At 28.4% G+C, this 26416-nt stretch overlaps 1 protein-coding gene across 1 annotated transcript in view; it reads right to left on the reverse strand.

Moving 5' to 3' along the window:
- The window catches only part of LOC105361167 (nesprin-1-like), an 88738-nt gene that overhangs the window by 2683 nt on the left and 59639 nt on the right, over window positions 1–26416 (reverse strand). The window contains exons 42-47 of the mRNA XM_011498275.1: window positions 18806–19108; window positions 9232–9489; window positions 3019–5135; window positions 1894–2515; window positions 1246–1418; window positions 880–918 (exon numbers count right to left, since the gene is read on the reverse strand). Coding sequence (XP_011496577.1) covers window positions 880–918; window positions 1246–1418; window positions 1894–2515; window positions 3019–5135; window positions 9232–9489; window positions 18806–19108 — 3512 coding nt within the window. The remainder of the gene's footprint in view (window positions 1–879; window positions 919–1245; window positions 1419–1893; window positions 2516–3018; window positions 5136–9231; window positions 9490–18805; window positions 19109–26416) is intronic.

A 26416-nucleotide genomic window follows, 5' to 3' on the forward strand; every position in this document is an offset into this window, starting at 1 on the left:
ATATTGAATTATTGAAAGTAGCTTTTTCAATCAAACTTTTACCAAATATCTTTTCCAATTCAATAATTTGATGTGCTGATATGAAAAACATGAAAAATTTATCTAGTAAATTAATTACTTTATAAATTGATATATGGAGCAAATCTTGTTGAATTTAAAGAAAATTGAAAAATAATTACTTCGTTATGAAAAATCAAATATGCTACTTCGTAAATCGTATAGTGAAAACTATTTCATAACTTATAATTAATATACAAACAGCTCATAAGAATTCATGCGTGAATATAATATTGGTTTTATTCTTATCAATTCATTTAAATTAATTAATTATTTCTATTTTATAGCACAAAATGCCACTTACCGACTCGATATAATCCACAGAAGCAAACTATGTTTAAATATATATATATATTGCATTAATGGTTACTTCATAATTTCGTAATTACATAATTTATATTTAAATTATTATTCTTTGAATGAAACCTTTTGTTTTTAATAATTTTTGTCATTTTACAATAAGAATGTTGATATAACTAGGCAGATTATTAAATATCTATGTACGTATAGCTAAGGAATGCATTAAATACGAGTTAAATCAAAGCATTAAGTCAAAGGATAGTCGAATTACATTACCAGCTTACGCATTTATTTCTAATTTTGAAAATGATTAGGAATTAGGAATTAATAGTTTAATTGAGAAAATGTTTTAATTAAGTTACGCCATATCAAGATTCAAACCATGAGAATAATAATTAGTTATTTTTTTACTTATAACTATGAGTCTCTAAATATGTAATACAATTATTATAAAAATATTATTTAAAGTGTGTTATTAAATTATTAATATAAATAAAAAGCAAATAGCCTGTCTACACTCACTGTTCGCAAGGGAAGCAATAAACACCAGCCAAGGGAAACCTGCAGGGATTCGAATGTAAATGTGTTAGTAAAATTAGTATTAGTATTTATAATTACATAGAATTTATAAAATACAGATATACGGATATATATATATATATATATGATTATGTTAAAATTAATAACTAAGTTATCTAGCGAACTATAAAATTATCAATTATATGTAAAAATGTACTGTAATGGAAATGTTAAATGATAAATATTACATGTAAACAAGCATATTACATAACGTTAAAATTATGTTATATAAATACGAATATTATAACTGTATTATAATATTTTTTTAGGTTATTTATACAGATTATAAACAAATAATATATTACTTACTTTAATTCACGGATTTGTTGTTCTCGATGTCGTGCCTTTTTCAAAATATTCTCATATCGAGTTACGAGTTCGGTAACTTCTGCATTTTTGTCAACTTTTTTCTCTTCGGATAAAACATTATGTAAATGTTTAACAAGTTCTATCGTTGACTGACAGCATCCGATTAATTTTGCCTACATAGAATTTAAATTATTTCAATTTTTCATACTTTTATGATTGAAAATTATTATTCTTAACGTCTTATTTTTTAATATATATATATATATATATATATATATATATATATATATATATAAAGAATTTTTTATATAGTCATTATTTCTTATAAAATTCTTTGATTTATACTTGAATGTATACAAATATTACTTCAGCTAACAGAATAAAGAAACCTCTCACTTGAAATATAATCAAACAAATAGAATCATAATATATAATTTAACTTAGTTGCTACTCTTTTGTCAATACATAAATAGTTTAAATAAACTTTTGAACGTACTTATTAATGAGTTTCATCTTATTTAAATAGCAAATATATATAATAAGAATTAGTTTGATACGGGTGGTTTCAATGAATATAAAATAATAAGAAAATAAAAAAAGCTGCATAAATTAATAATACGAATAAAAAATTCGCAATAAGTAACTTACAATATTTCGTGCAGATGAGGAAAGTCCAGCTCCTGGAGTCGGCTCCGGTAAAGCTGCACTTTCAAGAGCATCCAAAGCCACCCTACACTCGCTAATTGCTGACTCCAGCTCAAACAAATACGCATCGGATGCCGTCATCTTAGCGAGTTGCGGCAACGTGTCCACTTGCACAGCTGTGTCCTTTTCAAATTTAAGCGTTTCCACTTGGACGGCCTCGTCAACTTCCTGGCGTTCTTCAGCTTCAATTTCGGCACGTAGTTTATCGATACGTTGTTTGATGTCTTTCCAAAGCAGCTGATACTCGTCGACAAGTTGCTGAATATCAGCTACGTCGTTCGGGTTTGCTTCACTCATCACTCGAAGCGCTAATTCATCTGCCTGGCGTAAAATTACAATTTTGTTTGACAACTCGGACTCAATATCGTTGAGTTGCTGAAGTCTTGATAGAGGTGAAACTTCTTGCTCGGGCGTTGTAAGATGCTGAAACTGTGTGAGCATCACATCAATTTGAGTCAAACCGATTACCGCGGCACCGTGCGCCGAGATGAATTCGTGGTAGATCTTCTGGTTTTTTTGTAAGGCGGCTATGATTGTGTCGATCATCCGAGTCAGGCCATGCCATCTATTACATAATAATTATTGCGTTAATGTATACAATTTTTCAAATATTTCGTAATTAACAATGATTATTATTCGCATTGAATTATAATAATAAATTATTTCAATCTTATAGATTACCGTAATTTTAAGCTTCGTGTATTTTAATTAATAGGCATAACTATCATTTAGCCCTTATACGCGCGTAAAAACTAATTTAAGTAATATATTGATCATTAATTATATTCAATAAACTTCTGACATAAAACTATTGGTTAAAAAACAAAAACAAAACAAAAAACTCGAAAATAACAAGCAAAGCAAATAATTAAAATATAGATTTTTCTATCGTTTTTTTTTTTTTTTTTTTTTTTTTTCCCCGGTTTTTTTTTTTTTGTCGCGTGATTTTAAATTTCATTATGCTATGTGATATTAATTTTAGATAAAAAATCATCACAGATTTTATATAATCATATTAATTATACAAACAATTTTATGTGAATTTTAATCGAAAATATTTCAACTTGCCTATCTATTAGCTGCCTAGTTGGCATCGTTAACGATTTCAAATTGTCCGGTTCCAAGCCTCCCTTCGCTAATCGACTGTAGCATTGTTCGAGTATTTGTAATGCAGGTTGCCGAGCTTTAACGTCCTCTAAAATTCTTTGAGCTCGATCCATAATTTTCGCGTTATTCTGATTTGACAGATCGGCTGGATTTACTTCTAATTGCTGTAATTCTTTTTCCACCTTTTCTAACCACATCTCATGCTCGTGCCCCAGGTCATCTAGCTCTACAAGTAATTTACCCGTTAATATAATGCTCTGCTTGCGCTCCGATAACTTAACACATATCGCTTTCCATCTTCGCTCTAAACCTTCCATTCCGCTCTTAATAGCATCAGTATTAAATGAAGCCTTACAGGTGTCACAGTCATTTAATAATGTTTCACAACGATTTAGCACTTCAGCAATATTACTACTTTCGACTTCGATAGACTTATGAAATTGTTCATGGTCTCGTAATTTATTATCAATTGTAGCTTGATTCACCGATTCGATCGTATAAGGCTCGGATATTTGAATTTCTAGCGAACTAAGCCAAGTTCTAATTTCCGCCAGTCTCTCTTGAAGCGTATTCATCGTTTTCATTAAATCAACCATTTTGTTTACTCGCGACTTTCCAGCCGTTAACAAACCCTCCCAGCTGTCATTTATCTCCTTCAGACTCGTCTCTAGTTTCTCTTTTTCGCTCGGCTCAGCTAGATTCGCTAGTTCAAGTCCATTATTCCGCACCCAGTCGAATTCTCGTTGCTTGAGAGCTACTTCCGCCCGAACCTCACCATCCAAACGCTTTAAAGCTTCTTCAGGCTCATCCAAATTTGGAGTATCGCTATTGTGAATTCTATTCTCGGTATCTTTTATCCAAACCAATAATCTCGCAGACCTGCTTTCCCAACGCGAATGCCAAGTGCAGCGTTCACCGAGTTTGTAAATCAGTAAAGCTAATTGATGCTCAAGATCGCCATGTTGCTGCCAAAGCAAAAAACTCTGTTGATTAAGTGATTTCATATCCGATGGGCTAAGGCACTCTCTAAGTTGCTCTGTAATTACTCCCAAAGTCTCCAAATCCGTTGTGCAAGTGACTAGTTTAGTTTTATGCTGCTGCAGTGTGTCCAAGTTCTGGCGAATTTCCGTCAAATTGCCAGAATTTATCTTAGAAACTGTAGCAATGGCTCGATTAGTTTCGTAAAAGATTTTTGTGATTTTAGCAGTTTGCTCGATATGTTTATCGTTTAATGATTTTATCCTTAGAACGAATTCCTTCCACGTTTCTAGACTGGCGCGAATATTAGAAATACGTTGCATGTTTGCGGCATGCTCCATTCGTACCGAAACGGCCACCGCTTCATCACAATTTCTCAACAATAATTCCGGCTGCCTCTGTAAAGCATCAGTCTGCGATTCTCCACTGGGTATTTTATCCAAAAGGGCTTCGATTCTTTGCAAAATCTTGTCGAGCCGTCGTACATGAATAAAGCGCAATTGTAATCTGCTACGTTCCTTATCGATGTCTTTAAGCCACATCAATAGCTTACTCTGATCGATTCTGTAGCCTTCCCAACTGGCTAGCCTATTATCAACAGCAGCGTGTCTCTCCATTATACGCGTTAGGCTTTCGTTATGGACATTCGTAAGAGCATTAAATTGTTCGGTAACTGAAAGATCTTTGCCATCTTCCGAGCGCACCGTTAAAATAAGCTTCTGTTGGTCCGTCAAAAGGTTCTTGTGCACCTCGCAAAGATTGCGATCCTCCGAGAGACCGCTGTAGTCGCCAGGTAAATTGCTGGATAGAAAATCTTGCACGTAAGCAAGGTACTCCTGCCACAGTCGTAAAGCTGCAGCAACATCTTGAGAGCGAACAAGTCGAACTGATAATCGATGGTATTGCTGAAACGTCTCGCGAAAGACTCGTTGCCAAAGCTGGAGAACCTCCACTATCGATGGTTCCCGCGTCGGACTAATTTCAAGAGCGCGTTCCTTTATTGAATGAAGCTGCGGCTCTGCACGACTCAGAGCAAGCAGGTGGCTACGTAAGAGTTGAAGCTGCTCCTTTGATTCGTCCCGATCCACTGGTAGGATGCTCTGTAAAAAAGAAAAAAAATTAAAACAAAATTAGTTGCATAGGTAATACATACCAATAGATTAACAAAATCTTAAAATATTCGTAAATGCATTTCATTAACATATAACATGATAAAATTTCAGTAACAAACACATACATTCTAATATTTATAATAACATTTATCTATATATTTTATTATTATTATTGTTATTATTATTATTATTATTATTATTTTTTATTATTATTATTATTATTATTATTATTATTATTATTCTTATTATTATTATTATTATTATTATTATCATCATCATCATTATTATTATTATTATAGAAATGAAAATTTTTATATAGCATTCGATATTTTTGATTAAATAAATATCGCGTACAAGTAAGATTCTATGTTTTGAGTTATATTGCCCGTATATAAATTTAAATTAAAGCTATACTAAATTATGAACATATAATTAATTGAAAGAATTATTAATTATTAAAGCCGTTTCGACGTTTATTAGTATATTATTATTATTGAGTATTTTTATCTGCGAACGTATACGTACATTCAATGTTATGAAGTGAAATTTAATTTTGTAATTTTATTATATTCAATTTTGTTATTCTATTATGCATGAAAATAACAATAATGATAATAATAATTATATACAATTGAGAAATGAACGAAGCAAATTTGTTTGGGATAGATTATAATCGTACTCACTAATATTGCTTATTTATGCATTAAAAAGTCTAACAGCGTGGTGACAAATACATATTATATTCATTAATTAAAAAGAAACTTGTTTCTCATTATTGTTATGTACATCTAAATTACTTTATTATTTATTATTATATTAATTTATTGTAATTTTATATTAGGATATCGAGACTATTCGTAATCATAATTTAGGGCTGAAAATCATAGAAAGAGAAAGCGAAAAAGTTTGCCATAAAGAAACATCATATGGATTACATGAAAAAAGTGTAACATGTTAGTATTTTAAAACGCGTGTGATTAAAGCGAAATGTAATATTTTTCTCGATAAGAACATTTATAGTCACATTTTATTCTTTATAAATCCTTATTATTAAAGTACACTCGATTAAAGAAATTTTTTATTTTACAAATTAATTTCCTTTGTTTGGCAATACTTGAAAGAGCTGTTTTTTTTTTTTTTTTTTTTAATTGGATATTATAATCATCATTAAAGTATTGCCAAACAAAGCAAATTAATTTGTAAAATAAAAAATTATGGCTGTAAATGCAGTCCTAAGCCCTAATTATTTGACAGTAACAAAATCAATGCATATTGTTATTTTCAAGAAGCGTTTTGGAAACGCTCACGACTGCAGGAAGAAGTTGATTATCGTACAATCGGTGCAACGCACAAGCATCGCCTCAAACTCCCTTCCGACAATACTCGTGAATATAAGAACAGGGGGCGGGCGCATTTAGCACTTGAATAAGTCGTAGAAGCTTTTAGGGTTGAGAAAGCTGCCACTCGGCAGAACCATGCAAGTGGCTCATTCAAGCTGTACTGGCATTTAGGACTGTTGTGGGTGGATTTCGTGACTGATGCAATAAGGCCCGGCTTTACAACCTTGACACAACGAAATTGTTTTGCCAACTACAATTAAAATATAAACGCAAACGCAAACGTAAGCTCGCGCGATGATTGGCTTGTGCCAAATCCAACTGCTCTTGACACTTACTATCCACTGTCCCTCTTTCCTTCCCTCTTACACGATTATGTTTCTCTCGTATATAGAATCTCTCCTATATATCCTAATGCACAAGAGTTTAATGAATAGGTAATATTTTTAAATTTTCCTTCCCGTTAAGTTTTAATTTGCTAAGAATTAATATCGACGATGATTAATTGTTATAAAGTAATACGATACGATAAGCTCGAACTTTCCTTCATTATGCAGGATATTTTCAACGAAAATTGCTTATTTAGTTTTATAATTTATTAATACAAAAAAAAAAAGAATATATATATATATATATAAATAATTAATATTACAAATAAATAAATAATGCACTCTATAAATCTATGAACTTTATGTAGAAAATTATTGATATACATTATTGTATAAGAAATTAATAAATTGTAATCAAAAAGATAAAAAAAAATAAAATATATATATATATATATATATATATATATATATCAATAAAACTGTTATCTATATAACATCAAAACATTATTTTTATTTGTAAAATAATAATAATAATAATAATAATAACAATAAGATTATGATCACCATTATCTATATGGCAATTAAAAATTCATTATAAATATATTTTGATAACAGAGTATTATTTTCAATGATCTTAAAATTTAAGTAAATTTGATCCAATAAATTGAAGATTGATTCCATAAATTGATGATACTCCATACATCTCATCACCGACTACGTAATCATTGATATGAAGGAATTACTAGACGAGGCTGTATATTATATACGAAGGCTACATAGCGTGGAGGCGGAAACAATCATATTTAAACGGGTCAACCTTGAGGCATTAAACGTTCCGAATCATTTTCTTCGTGTTCGGCACATGGCACCTCGATTTATGGAGAGCAAGGTGAATTCTCGACGGCCAAAGCCCTGTTTTGTTTTGTTTTGTTTTTTTTTTTTCAATTTCGAATCAAGCATATTTAACAACGATTGCAATATTTTGTTAAATCCCGTACCAATTAAGAACTTGTCTTTAAAAATATACTATATTGTAAATACGCAAATTGGTGATGTTTGGGATATAGTAAATGAGCAATCGGTAGAAATCAAAGCGAGTAATGCATTTTTTATTTATTCTTTTCGGAATAAAAGAAAATAGTTATAATTTATAAGAGATACGAGAAAACTTTTGCTTTTATGAAAGCATGTTTTATAGACATAAACGTTTCGTTAAAATGATCAAAGTAATATAAATTTATACGAATAAAACTTGTTTCATAAACCTGCATTGCGAGGAAGAATTATTTTGAAAAATCATTATTTTTACATTTTTAAGCCTTGCATCGAAAGACTAAATTTTATCAAAATAAATATATTTTTATTCATTGGCTTACACAAACTTGTATATTTGCATTAATGAATTTAAAAAAAAAAAAAAAAACTAATTGAAATTACACCATCAATAGAATTACCAGCTTATTATTATTATTATTATTATTATTATTATTTTTTATTATTAACAATACAGCTTTATTTATCGAATTAATATTTTCATACAATACAGCTTTATTTATCGAATTAATATTTTTAATAATGATTTATTAAAAATAATTATATAATGAATTATATATTGAATTTTGAATAATTGTATATCGAATGTTAAATTTAGTTTAGAATTAGTTAAAACTTTCTATAAATAATATATAAACTCGAATATAAACTAGAATAAACATTCCGTTAAAGGTGTACATAAAAAAAAAAAAAAAAAAAAAAAAAAAAAAAAAAAAGAGGGAGAGAAAAAGAATTATCCTTTATCCTTTGTTTATTGATTATAATCTACATAATACAACGGTAGATAATAACATCCAGTAAAGCAAAGCAAATGTCTATTTGCAATTAATTTTTCAATAAAATATGATATCATTATATATCTTATTATTTCAATAATAGTCTTTCATAATAGTTTTTCATATACTGATAATTTTTACTATTTTTTAAAATGAATAATTTCGTTTTATTATATTAAATTAAACTTAAAATCGTATATTAAGTACTTTGACATTATGCTATCGGCTCTTCTTATGTCAATTATTGCGATATAGCTTATAGAGTATGAATAGTATTTCCGTTTACGGAAGAGTGGATTAAAAGTCATATTAATAGTGATAGTCAAGCTAATATGTATAAACAATTATATAGAATTGAGTAATTTAATACCTCATTGTTTGCAAATGATGTAGAATTATTATTTGATTGAATATAGAGAGAAATGTGCTAAAAAAAAAAAAAAAAAAAAAAAAAAAAAAAAAATATTTTTAAGTAATTCGTAAATTCAATAAGCATTCGATCGGATAGAAAATAAATCCATCCTCGTCACAGGTATCACACTACTGTAGAATAATGTCATTATGTTAATGCCAATGCGATATATCTTACCTGGTGCACGGAATCAAGGAAATTCTTTGTCTGACATATGTCGGCCAGGGCAAGTTCTTGATTAAGAGCTCTGGCGTCTGCGGTGTCGGCCAATGTAGATAGAGTTTCGCGCATATCTTCGAGACGTTGACCGAGAGCTTCGATATCGCTCTGCAGTGGCCCACCCGCGTCCAAACCAACGTCCGAAGCGATTTGCGCTACGAGGCCGCGCAATTCAGCCAGTCGTTCCTTGTGCTCTGCCAGAGTATCCTCACAAACCTACGACATCCAACATACAATATTTTACTTTCTCACCATTACGATAGATAATTAATAATGATTATTGCCGTTGGCCGTGATGATTACGGTGTTATTTGGCGTTGTTATGATTATTTGCAAAGCTTGGAATTATAATTCAATATTTTAGAAAAGGTTCGTTAAAATCTTCTCGTTAAAATTATGTAAATATGCATTACTATATATGCATACTAAGTATACATGAATTTAGTCCAATTTCTGCATGCAGCGGAAATTGGCAAATACTTTTTACTATTCAAACTTGAAATTTTATTATAAATGTCTCAGTTTACTATGTTATATATTTAATTTTCATTAAAGACGTGTCAAACTTTATTTCTTCATGCATTAAATGATATTTTACTTTAATTACAAATGTTGTTAACATATAATTTCTTCGTATATTCGAATTATTTTATAATATTATTTTTTAAACGTACATATCTCAACAAAAAATAATTATCAAAGATCAAATCATATATTAATTTGCTTTAATAAATATGTCGATGTAAATAAAGATTAAATACATTATATCAAAAGATACGATTAAAATTATGATTAAACTTCAATTTTTCATTTATTTCATATTGCTTGTGTTTGAAAATTATAAAAGAAATTGTACTTCTAAATTTGTACAAATTTTTAAATTACAAATTTTTAAATGCCAAAAACAAAAAAAAAACTAGTAATTGGACCACACATATCCACTTTCACATTCTAATTATTAAAATCAACGCCGACAATACTGTAAGTAGCTATAAAAGTTAATTTACATAAACCAGTTTGTATTGATTCAATTATCAAATTCGCTGTAAAATAAATTTCCAGGAATAATTATTATGCAATTGAAAATTTAAAAACGTCCTTATTTCGGTAGGAATTTTACTATTAACCTCGAATAACTTTGCTAAAGCTATATAGAAAAATCGATTTTCCCATCTTCTGCTTATTTTCCACTATATTAACTCAAACGGTATACATGCACAAAAAAACAAATAAAAAAAATATTAATACATGTATTTCAGATATAATAAAAAAAATATTATTATATAATAATCTTTTTAAAAGACGAAATAGAATTTTCTAACAGACTTTAAAATTAAATGAGTTCTTGAATTGAATATACATTATTTATAATAATATTTTACGTTCATATACTTAAACAATATTCATATTCCGGATTTTTAATGAAAATTACATTTACTTAGAATATATTAATATTAGAAATTATTAACCTTATTAATATGAATTTATTTTAATTATTACTACAATAATGTTTGATGTTTAACATTATTATTCTTCTATTAAATCAAATCTTTGATACTGTATTATAAGGTTGTCGAATGAAAGTATTCATTATATTATCTAGGACGGATAAACTTTATAATTACTTCTATTATTTATTTGTACTTGCAGGTCAATTAACATCTAATACAACCGCATATCACAATATAATTTATAAAAAATATAAATACGAATGATTATATTAAAATAACTATTTAATTGTAGAAATACATATTTATTATTCTACAATTAAATATATGAATTACAAATCATTGTTAGAAGCATTAATAATTTATTTAGATAAATTATCAAGATGTTAAATAATTATTAATTATTAGAATTTTAAGACATTATTTATTTATGATAATATATGATATTCGATTATTTGTGCAGAATTTATGGCAGGAATCGAATATTTAATAATATTCATTAATGAAATTAATAAAAACAAATTATGAGATTGTAATAATTCATAAAGAATTAATAAACTTTCATCGCCAAGAATAAGGTTAAATTATTGAAACAATCCAATTAATAACATATTATAATATATTACAACTAACCATTACTTAAAATATGTAGATAGACGCTTTTAGGTTTCTTATGCAGACCGTAGAGACACATACGAAAATAAAAAATAGTTTAAGAATAATCCATGATCACATTCTACTATTTGTATAACATATCACATAGTGCGTAAAACATATAAATAGCTATGAATATCGAATGAAAAAAAGACTATTTTAATATTATTCTCAACTCCAGACATAATCTTATAAATAACATTATAGCATTCAATATTTTTTGGGAATTCATTATCGTATAGTAGAAATTATATTTATATTATTTGATTTAAATTAAGCTTAAGAACAAAATTATTTAAAATGCGAAAATTTTTGAATACTAATATTATATAATCACATTATTTTTTAACGGTATTACTTAAATAAATTTATAGAATGTCAATCATATGTATTACAAGCGTCACTTTAACATTTTCCCCGTAAAGAAAATAGAAGAAATAGCAACTCACTGAAACTCAAAAATTGATTGGACCAAGGTTTTCTTACGCACGTGTTTACATTTTAGCAATTATTTTTAAACTTTCATTTTCGTGTATATCTGGCCAATGTAAAAAGATTGCACAAACATTCAATTCACAGCGAGAATGAACTTGAGAATAATTTTTGATGTTTTAAACAGCGCACAAATACACAAATTATAACATATCTGACATTGACGTGTCGCTTATTAGAGCTTTTCTCACTCTTCCTCTCTCTCTCTCTCTCTCTCTCTCTCTCAACCCCCTTTGTATATAAATTGAAGTAAGAAAAATATCTTTTTCCTTGCTTGTTTTATTCTTTCACTACCTCCTTTGCACACATATATACAAGCACATATACACTGTCACTCTGATTTCTTTTGTTTGTTTCAAAACAAATGCTAAAAGATTAAATTATACATGAAAGTACGAAATTTTTTATAGTATACAAGTATATGTTAAATTCCGTATTTTTTATTATTAAAGAAATAGCGTGGATTATTCGTGAATCACGAAAATTTTTAAATGCTAACTTGAGAGATAAAAACTGTTAAGAGTATAATAATAACATGTATTATGAGATAAGTTTTACATGCCTTTAAACTTTATTTTTCAATTTTTAACACGAGCGCGCGTATTGATATTTGAACATAAATGTATTTTTACTTAAAATTCTAACGAATATTATATCAGTTTTGCTTTTTATTCGTAGTTTGATATATGCACATTAAATAAAATATGCTAAATCAACTAAATTGAAATATTTGCAAATTGATATTTATGACATTTATTGCTTTGAATGGAATTATTATAAAATCGAAATCAAATAATGATGAGATATGTTTTATTTAAAACTTAATGACAATATGCATTTAAATTAAAATACAATGACAGTGTAATCTAAGTAAATGTATTCTATTAATATTGTTAATTAATTGCGCATATGTCTGTTCAATTATTTTACTTATTTTTCGCAATATATTAACAAAACATAATTAAATAATAGTGTATTAATAATAAAATTTTCCTCTAAAAGTTTATCACATTTTTTAATAATGAAACATATAGAATATGTATATATATATATACGCATATATACACACATCATGAAGCTTCATAAATTTAGAAAAAGTATTTAATCCAAAAATATTATTTTCTATTGAATTATTTTTAATTACTATGAGATTTATTTTGTAAATTAAATTAAATTAATATAATATATAAAAAAAAATATAAATAAAATGATTACAATCTTTATACATTCTAGGTTGTTGCTTCCTATATATTTTAAACTATACTTTATTTGAATCATAGATGATACCAAAACACTAAACATCAACAATATACCATAGAAAAATTAGAAGAGAATTCAAATTATTCTTCTTCCTAGTTTATTTAAATCTGTCATTTATAATTTGTCATTTTATATTGATAGTACAGTTATTAAAAAATTTTCTAACATAATCAGACATATGTATTTTTGATGATTTTCTGTCGAATTGTTTGTTTAAATCTTCATGTTATGTAAAAAGTAACAATTAATTCAATTCTCTTGAAATTTTTTTTTCTTTTTATAATTTTATTTTTATAATTATTAATAATAAAATTAATAGATTATTCATTTTTATGTAATTACTAATACGACATAATTAGTATTGTAATTAATCGTAATCATTATAGATAATAGATAACTATTTATGGATTATCGATAGAAATTAAGTCATCTTTTTAAAAATATAAAACTTTAGTAATTTTTTTTTGTTTTGTTTTTTGTTTTTTGTTTTTTGTTTTTGCTTTTTATACTTTATGCAACATGTAATGATAAGAAAAATAGGATAAATAAAGAATTTCTAATGAATTAAGAGGCTTTATTTTGTTTGCTAATATTATGCCGATATAGCAAATTATATCCGAGTAATAAAATTAATTCTTAAGAAAAACTAGTGCAGTAGGAATGAAATAAACTGATGGGAAGAATGTTTGAACAACGCACTGAAAATATTGCTAAATATTGCATCGAGCAACATAGAAGTTTGAACTTGTACTTTATAGGCGATGGTCGAACGACATGATTAAACATGATTGGGGAGGTGAATGCAAATGTCATCGGAGTCTTATTTCTCACCCTAATCTCCTCCGGTGTACACATACTAGTTAGCTCAATGTTATCGACACTGGCAATCAATTTTCACCGGCTCTCAAGGAGAAGCTCCCGCACGTGGACGCGAGCCTGTAATAAACACTGGTAGTGCGTGGCTCTCGAATTCTGCTTTGTGTTCTCTTGCGGGATTTTAAAATAGATCAGCAGCGAATCGACGAACCGTCATGGCCGCAGAAAACCCTTCGCCTCGTGTGCTTGCAAAAGCTGTTTGATTTTTAGGTTACGGTTGCGCGCGCGGTATAACGTCGCTGAATCCCCGTGACACAGCGAAAAAATCCCAGCGTCTCTTGGATATATGGGCTTTGGTGTCCGATTTTTACGACGCCAGGCATCGTTTAGTTATACTTTGATGTACGGATTAATGCGTTTATACTGACTCGCCGCCAGGCACATACACAAGGTATAAAGATGGTATACGAGCGAGCCGGCGTTTGTATATTTATTCTCGCTACTGATATTCCTAATGTTTGTTATTTTCCTTTAATATATATATATATATATATATATATATGTATATATGTATATATATATATATATATATATTTATATATATATATATATATATAGCATTAATTGACTTGACTTTGGTGATAAATATTTGGTGTTGTTGCAGCAGCTCCAAGCGTATCAAATTATTTTTACATTTCTGTTATTTACACAGTCTTCTGATCTGATTATTTAAAAAATAATACATAAATATTGTATCTACGCATACAATACAAATCATTCATACAGTCGACTAGGAATTCAGTTTCTGTGTTAGTTTACAGTTCACGTAACAAAAGTAATATTTATTACGGACGTATCGTTCGACCATTTCTATGCTCTAGAATTTTTTATACATTGTTCTAAGAAATTTCATTGATGATTATAGCGAAAGATTTCAGTCTTTGCATATTTGATATATGCTTTACTTTCAGCAATATAATATACGTGTACATAATCCTCGTGGAAAAAAACTATCTCGAATTCATATCATCCACTGACACTACACAATTGATAAACACGACATTTAACCGTAAAAAATGAGACTCTCATAATCGTGCAAAAGCATTTTTCACACGATATAGTATACATGAATTTTCGTGACGCAGAAATGAACATAACGTCGTTTCGATAAAGCTGTAAAGTCGAGGATTATTAAATGAAAGATAGGATATTCGAAAAAAAAAAAAAATGGTTTCTCCGGGATAAAAAAACAGTTTAACCCTTAATAGCCCGACACATCACATCGTTTGAGCTTAATCATCGCAACGTCCTGGACCATACTGGTACGGAACGCTAGAGCGTCTTTTCTCTCCACCGCTCTCTTTGTTTCTGTCTCCAGTTCGCACATAGAAAAGAAGCAGCAGCAGCAGCGATAGTAGCAGCGGCAGTAGCAACAGCAGCAGCAGCAGCAGCAGCAGCAGCAGCGACGGCGGCAGTAGCAGTAGCAGTAACAGCAGCAAAACCGAGGGGATCGATTCGCGTAAGAAAGCATACGCAGAGGGAGCGAGAGCAAGAGCACAGATGAGCAGAAAAAGGACAGCGAGAAAAAGAAAGAGAACATGACACTCCCTTTTCGCCGACAGTCATCTTTTGTCAGCGAAATCCGTCTAGTGTGAACACACAGTATCGTTCTAACCCGGAGTCATAGAACTCGTGTCACTAGATTTTTGTGGTACAGAGCAAGCGCCTTGTACCTTTTATCTCACTCATTCTCTCATCCCCACTCACAGAGATAAGCTCACGTTCTCTCTCTCTCTCTCTCTCTCTCTCTCTCTCTCTCTCTCGCTATCTCACTCTCTCATCCCCACTCATACAGATAAATTCATGCTCTTTCTCTCTCATCCCCACTCATATAGATAAGCTCACGCACTCTCTCTCTCTCTCTCTCTCTCTCTCTCTCTCTCTCTCTCTCTCTCTCTCTCTCTCTCTCTCTCTCTATCTATCTATCTATCTATCCATCTATCTATCTATCCATCTATCTCTCACCCACACCAATACAAATACACACGCATACATTAGCAAAGAGCCATACATTTCGTAAAATCAAGGGCGGTGACGTGGGCGGCTTTATATATATGTGCGCACCTCTGATATTCCACGCACCGGGGGACCTGATTTAGAACGACTCTCGTGAGATCACGGACGCACGATCCTTATAGATTATGCAAGAATTATTTTTAGTCAGTTTGTTATTCTTGTTGGCAAATTTTGGGGTCAACCACATCAATTTATACAAAAATGACGGTCCTTAATTATTTGCTATTTCCTTTGTTATATTTCGTAATTTCGTTCGTTCAACATATCATTTTTACATAATATATTAGAAAACGCTTGGTGTGATTTGTGAATTTTTATAAATAAATACATATCATTATTATATTACTCAAATTATGATAAAATAAAAGGCTTTCTTACATTATAAGAAATAAATTTGATAAAAATAAATATAATCACAATATTTCAAATGCACCCTTTACTTGTGTTATAGATTATAAACATTCTACACAGAATTATAAATTAATATTTAATTCAATTTTTAGTATTAGGCTGATGTGTCTCTCTGATGTGACGGTTTTGAAAGGTTTATAATTATACCAAATGTTTTCTATCTATTATTTTATTATAGTATTGCGTTTAACATTGCTTTAAACATTTATAATTAATTTAATATCGACTGCTTCGGAAAATATACTACGTTACGTCTTCTACAACATTATATAAATGCAATATTTGAACATAAGAATTTGATATTATATATTAAAGAGCAGAATGAGTAATTTTGTAATCTTTATGTCTCATTGTAAAAGACGTAGATCTAAGATAATTTGCTTAGACTATTCCACATTAACAAATCCAAGAAGGTACCACAAGAATTTATGGATAAAATTATATAATGTTGAGCTTTTTGTAATCTTAAAAAGAATTAGATTCATTGTTAAATCTTAAAATAGATAATAATAAATTTGCCTGCTTTCATTTACAAATGTATCTCAAGTTTCAACAATGTACTTTCTTACATATATTTGGCAAATATTTTTGCTATTAGTAATATACGTCAAGCATTTAAAATATTATCCTTAGATATATTGTGTTATACTTATACCGATCTTACAATGTTCAATAACTGAAATTAATAATGAATAACGACACAAATTATTCACAAATATTTATAGAGAAATTACTCAGCTTTAATATTATAGAAGATTGAATGCGTTTAAAGGGCAACGTTTAGAAAAATAAGAATTTGATTTATGCTTGTTTATACGTTTCAAAGAGATACGGGTATGTGCAGTGACCTTGAACATACCTTTATTTTACCTTATGGCAGGTAAACCACTCATCGTTCGTTACAGTACTTTAGCTCGTTCGTCACAACAACACGACTTATCAGTAATCGACAATTTCCATTACTTTCGGTTTAATTGAAATAATAATTATTAGCAACCGACTTCACTGAGTGACGAATCTTAACATTTGCTTGAAAAAGACTTTAATTATACCATAAAAAGATTCGAATCAGATAAAATTATTACGTATTCGCATTAAATGGCGTTTAATTTTTATTTCAATACTATTATTAATGAAATTTCGATACTTATTTGTTACAAGATTTTATAATATATGTTATATGGTTTTAAAAGTAGAATATTAATTTTTATTTACTTATTGACTTTTTTTTACTGATTTTTTTTTATTGATTTTTATTTACTTGTAGTTATTTAAATAATTCATGAAAACTATATTACAGATAGCTTTATGTTTCTCGGGAATCTTACATTGTAAATAGTTCTTGGGCACCTGTTTAAAAAAAAAAAACTATTTTACGTTCTCATTATCCTTATTTTAAAATTAACACTTGTTTATCTTGTTGAACGTAGTTTATTTGCTTTGCATCGATTACCCTCTGTTTTTACAATTGTAATTTCACAAATGCATTAAGAAACTCGAAAATAAAACGCAATTTTATTTCAAATGACATTACCGATAAAGCGATTATTAGTTACTTATATTTTAATATTTTCAAATATATTACATTTAGCATTTAGTTTTATTATCGAATGAAGAAAATTGATAAATCACAGCCATAAAGACACGTAAATGTGTGATTATGCTTATAATTTCATTTACATGTTCAATTTATATTTAATTATTTATAATGATAAATATACAAGACGATAAAAAGCAAATATAAAGAGTAAATATTAATACAAACATGAAATAATTATGAACTAACTATAATGGATAAATATTAAAAGTATGGAAATTCGTTTACTTTAGAATTTTATATAGCCGTTTTTAGCTTTTTTTCGTTATATTTATATAATAAAATATATAGATAAAAAAATCCATATTATGATTGATAAATGCAGGCGATCCATACAAATATTCGTTTATATTTCTAGCTTTATGAAGCAGAAACTGAAGATCCAATCCAATAATATTACTAATTTAAAGATTTATTTAAAATAATTATTTTCCTCTCATTGACGTTATATGAAATGATATTAATCTTTAGTTAATATCGTTGAGTTTATAGTGGCAAAAAGATCAAACTTAATTTAGTAAAGTTGATTGAATATTCGCTCTATCTCTATAAGTTGGGACGGCTTTTACTTACATTCCAGTATTTTTTTTTTTTGTTTTTTTTTTTGTTTTTTTTTTTGTTCACCCATACAATTGAAAAAAGATATTACAATACGATTAAAAATAAAATAAAATAAAATAAAAACAAAACAAAAAAAAAAAAAAAAAAAAAAAAAAAAGAAAAACACGCATAAGTGCATATGCATAATATTAGATAATTAGAACAAAAGTGTACTAACCTTAACTTTCTTGAGGACCTCTTCGGGTGGCAGATTGGCGACAGTGCCCATTTGTGTGTCGACCCAGGCCTTGACGGCGGCGCTAGAGTCCTTATATCGTTCCCACAGACTGACTGCGTGCTGATATTTGTTACAAAGAGCGCCCAACTCTGACTTTGTACTTTCCCAAGCCTGCACAGCCTCATTTACCACGGCGTCGATGCGCTCGCTGACTTCGTCCGTACAGGACTCACGCAGTGGCTCCGCTGCTGACCTCAGCTCGTTTATCAAGACTTCGCGCTCTATGAAGTTGCCGTTTAAGCCCTGCAATGATAATACCTTCGTATCAACTTTATTTTATTATTGAGTCCGTTAGTATGCTAGTTTAGTTGACTGAACAGCAAAATAATAAAATCATGTCTACACTTGGTCTTAAGGTTTATAGCCTACGGCTTAACTGCCATTTTATTGTTTGGAATTCGAGGGCTTACGGTATTGTTTATTTGCTTATGGAATAAATATTTTAGGATACTATCGAATGCCATCGTTTTCAAGTGACGGTGCCATATTTTATGATTTTTTACTCAACTCTGTAAGAACATCATTTATTATCAATAATCAATTACGATACGACAAGTCCATGATAGGAAAATTTAACCACGAGTATTCGGGTAATTTTATGGCAAGGCTATCATTCTATTTTGTAAAATTCGACTTCTTACGACTTATTTATACAAAATTTATAATGTAAGTTAACTTTTCCTCAAAACTGAAGAACGGTAAATAACGATTTTACAATAGTTTCCTATAGTATATAAAGAAAAAGTGTTAAACGTCTACAAATGGCTGTTAGATGTAAAAAATAATAAATAAAAAATCATAATGTATTACAATAATGATTTTTAATAACGATAAAGGATAATTTTCATTATTTATAAACACATAAAATTTTATAATCTTAATAATAGTTCTAATAAAAGCAAAAATTATAAAATAGGGTAAAATTTTTCAGACTAATAGTCTCAACTTTGTACGAACACTTCCCTACTTCGGCATATGCGCGCGCGCGCGCACACACGCTCTATCAACATAAATTTGACAAGTACAAAAATATTACATAAAATAATGCTCAGAGAATTTGTAATGAGTATAATTTATGGTATTTTTTTTAATAACATTTACCAACACTCATTATTATTTTTGGTCTTTTAATAATCTTCGACAGATTCCAACATCGCTTAAAGAATAATAACTTATTTCCGTGTCTAATGCTTTGAAGATAATATGAGCGTTAATTTTCAAATGATTTAAGTGACATTTTTCTAAATAAACTATAGAGAACAGTCGAAATCTACAGAATAATCTACATATAGAATGCTTAAAAGCAATAGTTATACAAATTATTATAAGGGGCGAGGAAAAAAAAAAAAAATAAATAAATAAATAAAATAAAATAAAATAAAATAAAATTCGTCAATAAGACTTTTTTTATATTGTATGAAAGCTGAAAGTGAAATCTTTAGATCGAATGTAATAGTAGATATAAATAGTGCAGCTCAACACTACACGCGTACGTTTCTTCGGGCTTAAGACGCATGAATTCGGTCAGCATTTAGAGAACTAATTCTGTGTTGTAGTCGCGAGTTCGTTAACCTATGTCATAATTTCTTAAACTATTCTTTAATAACTATTCTTTAAAAACAGACAAAATTGAATTCTCATAATATGTGGTCGGTAAATGTTTTGATGAATTGGTCCAGCTGATGGTAAAGACGCGTAAGTCAGGCTAAACGGACACAGTATATACTCCAATAAACGCAGATAGCCGTCTAATTAAATAATATTCTTATCTAATATATATTAATTTTCTTAGTTTTCTTAGTAATGTTATTGAATGATACTATATTGTCTAGTATATACCGTGCTTCACATAATTATAATGACAAATTATAAAATACGTGTCTTTTTCTCATTTATAACAATGATTACAATGCACTATGAACAAATGTTGCTACATAAATTTAAAAACAGAAACAAGAAAAAAAAAAAAAAAAAAAAAAAAAAAAAAAAAGTATATATATATATAAAGAAAAAAAAATTTTTTCCGAATTCAATTATTTATCATAATTTTGAAACATTCTTTTAATTTCAGCATTAATTAGCTAAACTAATATTGAATTTTTAGATAAATCATATATCGAAGATTAATATTCTGATAAAATATTAATTACGAGAGAAGTCTTATTAATATTTATAAAATTAGACGTTTTTTTTTTTTTTTTTTTTTTTTTTTTTTTTTTTTGTTCTTTTACAATAACTTTAATGTTTTTCAATTGAATGTGCATTTTTTCTTAGACGAAAAAATAAATAATTCAATGCAATTCTATAATACTTTATAATAGAAATACTCACATATTTATATAAAATATAAATTTTTACTATGACATTTATTTAATAAGTTTATAATCCGCGAAGGTTCGTAAAACATAAATTTACGATAATAAGAAACTCATTGTTTTGACTATGAGACTTCTATTTATAATTTTCTAATTTAAAGTCTTATTAATGATTTTGTATCATTGTAACTTGGCACATGCTGTTAATTATATTAAAAACAAATTATTTCAAATTTCAACTTAAATAATAATAATAATTACTATTTGATTATCATTGATAAATCATTATGAGGTGGCGGTTTACTTGAAGCGATATAATGTTAATATATGCTAGGGTGTCTTCTCTAATATAACAATACGTAATATTCTATCTGAATAGAAATGATTTAAATCAATGTATTTGCTTCATATATTTGCATGAGATTGCTGTACGTAAATTGTAAAAGTGAATCGTAAGTGTATCGTTATTATATACTTGTAAAGGATGAAAATTAAACTAATCAAAATGATTAAAATCATGCCCGAGTCCGATTAAGTATTGAGTAATGTAATATTTCATTTTTTGTATTCTATGCTTAATAATGAATTGTACCAAGTTTTTATAATAAAATTCTTATTAATATATCAACTATTCATTTAGATTTCAAATTAATTTGAATTTTTCAAATTTTTTATTTTACGTTAGTTAATAATAAGTCGTCGATACACGTTTCTCAAAATTAAATAGTTTTCATTATTTATTGTTATTTATTATTATTATTATTATTATTATTATTATTATTATTATTATTATTTTAATATTTTAATTTATGAGTTGGTTACTTAAACAGAATGTATTTTAATTATTATGCTGTAAAAAAGGGTTATTCAAACAATTGAAAGTAAATAAATTCATTTTATTTTGCTTTGCGGCCAATTTTAAATTTAAATTAAGAGAAATGAAGATGATGAAGAAAAGTTATAGGAATTTACATATCTGGGGCACTAATGAAGTGAAAATGATGCTGACAGTGTTTCAACAAATTTATAAATTTATGATAAGAAGTCGGCACTGTTATCCTTGCAAACTTATCCGATAAACATCTATATCTAACATTAAAGATTTGAATTGCATTTTCTTATTCTTTATGATTTAGCAATAAAATAATTTAATTTATTATTATTATAAATATAAATATATTATAAAATATATTATAGACAAATAAATATATAAATGTTAAATCAATTTTATCTATTGATAATTAATTTATAATTTTAATTAAAACGTACTCATAAGTTAATAAAAATAAATAGATTATCGAACTTAAAACTAAAATCATATCGAACACATTTAATTGTACGAAAGTATTAGCGAGATATATAAGCATCAAATGTATTATGCTTATCTATTCATTATAATTTTCATTTTTTTTTCTTTTCTTTTTTTTTTTTTTTTTTTTTTTTTTTTTCTTCGCGTGTACTGTTTATAGCTCATTATTGCATAAGAAAAAACTTTAAAAACTTGAAAAAATGTAAAAAGCCGAACATAAAACCAATCGATTATCGAGCGTTTAACGAAAATATAATAAAATGTAATGATTCAATTACAGAATCTTTATGCGAGAGTTATTTCTTTGAAACAACGTTTTTATCGCCTTTACTATTCTTGTCTCTATTATCAGCTGTTATCGTGTCTGTACATTACTTTGCAGCGTGCCAGATACATATGTGTGCTCCGTGGTAATACAGCAAAAGACTTCTTTCATCTCATTTAAATGATTTTTGTTTTCGAAAATTGAGAAGTAAAAACTTTAATCTCCTACGTATGATTAATCTTTCAGTTTGTTTAACTATATACTATAACGATTATTATGTATGTTAATATCTACCTATATGAATGAGTGAATGAATTACAATTTTTTTCCGTTTATTGAAATTAACAAAACATCATAGAATCTTATAATTTGATATTGTTGTTGTTAAGAATTGAGACGCGCGCATAGTTAAGCAATTCATAAAAGCATAAAAATGTTGTTAGCTTAACGAAATTCAAAATTCTTTATGAATTTAGTGTGAAAATATAATTTGATATCGAATGAATGTTAAAATGTATTAGAAGAATTGAACATTATAAGGCATCGATATTTCGAAAAACACTACATACACTGCAAATATTTTAGAGAAAAAATAAAAATATATATATATATATATATATATATATATATATATATATATATATGTATGTGTGTGTGTGTGTGTGTACATATGTGTGTACATATGTGTGCGTGTGCGCGCGCGCGCTTACATCCACATGAAATCAACATTATTCCGTCACAAATATAATAAATCGCTATTAAAAATCAGATTTGTAATGCTCGTGTAGCCATATGTGGGATACAGGCTTCAATAATTTGACAATATTCGAATATTTCGTTTATTAATTAGATGTGACCGGAAATGAAATGCCGCATCAAGGCGCCTGCATATGCAAAAGTGACTTCCCTTTAAAGCGTCACCGCGTGCTACGGATTTCCATAATAACGGCCACTTTTATACGAATCGACTATAAATGATCTCTCACGCATTCCCACTTACCTTGCCACTATTTATTCGAGCGTTCTTGAATTAAGAAGTTTTAGTCGGCATTATTTACACATTAATTCAGACGATACAATGGGTAAACATTTCACGTTTGCTTCTCCCTTTCTTATGTTTGTCAAGTAGTCGGGTAAACCGATCTCGGCACTAATCTTTTAGTTTACTCGCTACCGTTTATCCAGATAAACATCGTTATTTTTCCGGATTTCATTAATGACGGAGTAACATAGTCATCTCGTCCGATAATCACTGATATTGCAAATCAAAGAAATGAAATATTAACGGAAGTTCGTAAAATAATATCATCGGCTAAATGTGCCGATGGCATTTGGAGTGGCACATGTCATTTATTGAAATTAATGTTCGCTTCTCACTACTGTCGATTCTCATAATGACTTACTTAAAGTTAAGCGGAGTGCATCGACACGAGCCGTCCGGTCGCTCGGCGCGCATTTTAAAATCACCAGCACTCCTTGTGACCCATATTTTCGCCGGGGATGCTAGAGGCGATGAGCACAGTGGGTGAGTACACACGAGTCGTGGATGCCGGGCCATAAGTTTTGCTACAGTCGATCGAACAACCTCGCAGCGCCGAATCTCGCGGCCAACTAACTGATTAGGTAGCGCTTGGAATCGTTTGACGATGACGGAGCGACGTGATCGGGGGCGGAGGGGGCGGAGGAGGAGGGGGGCGCTGATATCGGCCCAATAGTCGGTTCGAGACGGGCATGCGCCCGGCGTTTATCGATGCTCACTACGGGAGGAGGTTTGTTCTTTTTTCGACGACTTAGCGATTCGAGGAGGTTACTTATTGTTGAAGAGGGAAGGAACGAGGGCAAATTTAAAGAAATTCCGTCGAGAGTATTAAGCCGAGGATTGGGCCCAAGTAGATATATTTTTTGTAATTGGGAATTTTTAAATTTAATAGTGCAAGAAGACGTTAAATGAACCACTGACTTTGAGTCATTTGCGTGAGATATGCGGGTTTTTTTTTTTTTTTTTTTTTTTTTTAACGCGATTTATACGTGAAATTGCGTGTACCTCGCGCGTTAAGCGATTTGGGCGTATTGGAAGTAAGTGATCTTAATTAACTAATAAAATGCATTAAAATGTAAGAATAAAATAAAATGAATTAAAATTTGAGTAAAATATAGGCGTAAGATTAGGTTGAACATAAAGCTATTATTTTGAAATAACTAATAATTTTATATGCATATAATTGGAAAATTGACTTGACAAATCATTATTTTTATCCTTCGTTGTCATTTTTCTATCGTTTTCGACGATTTTTCTCTCTCTCTTCTTTTTTTTTACTTTTTGCTTGAATTTTAAACTTTCAAATTTTCTTTGAAAAGAATATCAGGAATAGCTTTTAATTCTGCTAATTGAAACATTTACATTCAATTTATAATTAATTGTTAAATGTCTGTAAATATCTTCGTATTGTGAAGCTTTTTTAATTTTAATTTTCACGAATTTAACAATCCTTTCGGTATTATAATTTATTATTATTATTATTTTATTTATTAATATTTTGTTTCTTCTTTTTTTCTTTTTTTGATTCTTTTAATAATAGTATAATAGTATAAATTTACTAAATAGCAAATATGATATTATAATGAAATTAGTAGTGTATGAAATTCAAGGACTTTTCACATATACACATATTATATAATATCAGTTTTTATACTTAAGTTTCAATATTATACCTCTTGTGTTTAGCTGAAAATCATGCAAAATATTTATGCAACTCTAGCAGTTCGAAATGATAATTGTAGTGGTAATTATATATTATATATTTCAAGTAATTGGCAATTATTGCAATAATTGATAAATTATTGATCGAGCAGTACTTTGAGCAATACAATTTTATAGGATTTAAATTTTAAAATCTTTTACTGAAACTTGCTACTGACAATATATAAATCGATTGATAATAATTCCATAAACTGCTTTTGTAATACGACGCTGTTTAAATAATTATGCAAATCACGTATCCGATTTTATCTTAAATGATAGTTCAAATGATAGTTTGCAAGGTGAAAAATGTATCGGTGTTGATTCGGATGTGATAGTATATATAAAGTACGCTTAATTAATCAATTTCGTAAAAAAAAAAACATATTAAAAAAGCGAAAATAAAATATTTTTTTGTATTAAGAAAACGAAAGTAAAACTCATGTTCATGTATTTATAATTTTTTATTTGTTAAAATCATAAATATTAATAAAAGTTTAAGTTGCATTTTTTTTTTTTTTTTTTTTTTTTTTTTTTTTTTTTGATACATATTTAAAATTTTAGAAATAATTTTTCTTATTACGTTATCACAGTGCATTGTACAACTAATTAATGTTAAATTAACCTGGATTATTTACAGATTCATTATATAGCAGTTAGATGGTTAGAATTGTTATTCAAATAAAATGCTTGTAAACTTTCGAATTCCTATGTAAGAATTAAAATACAATTAATAGATTTTCGTACATAATATTAGTTTTGGAAAAGTAAGTCAATGTATATTATGAATAAATATATTATTGCTAGTAAATAGCCAGTATATTGACACTAGATATAATTTCATAAGAAATATTAATTTAAAAGAAACGTCGTTTGCAGAGTTGAGTATATTTTTGATAAAAATAAATCGAGCCTGGGTGGG

This window comes from Ceratosolen solmsi, unplaced genomic scaffold, assembly GCF_000503995.2.
Source record: "Ceratosolen solmsi marchali unplaced genomic scaffold, CerSol_1.0 scaffold14, whole genome shotgun sequence".
NCBI classification, from domain to species: Eukaryota; Metazoa; Arthropoda; class Insecta; order Hymenoptera; family Agaonidae; genus Ceratosolen; species Ceratosolen solmsi.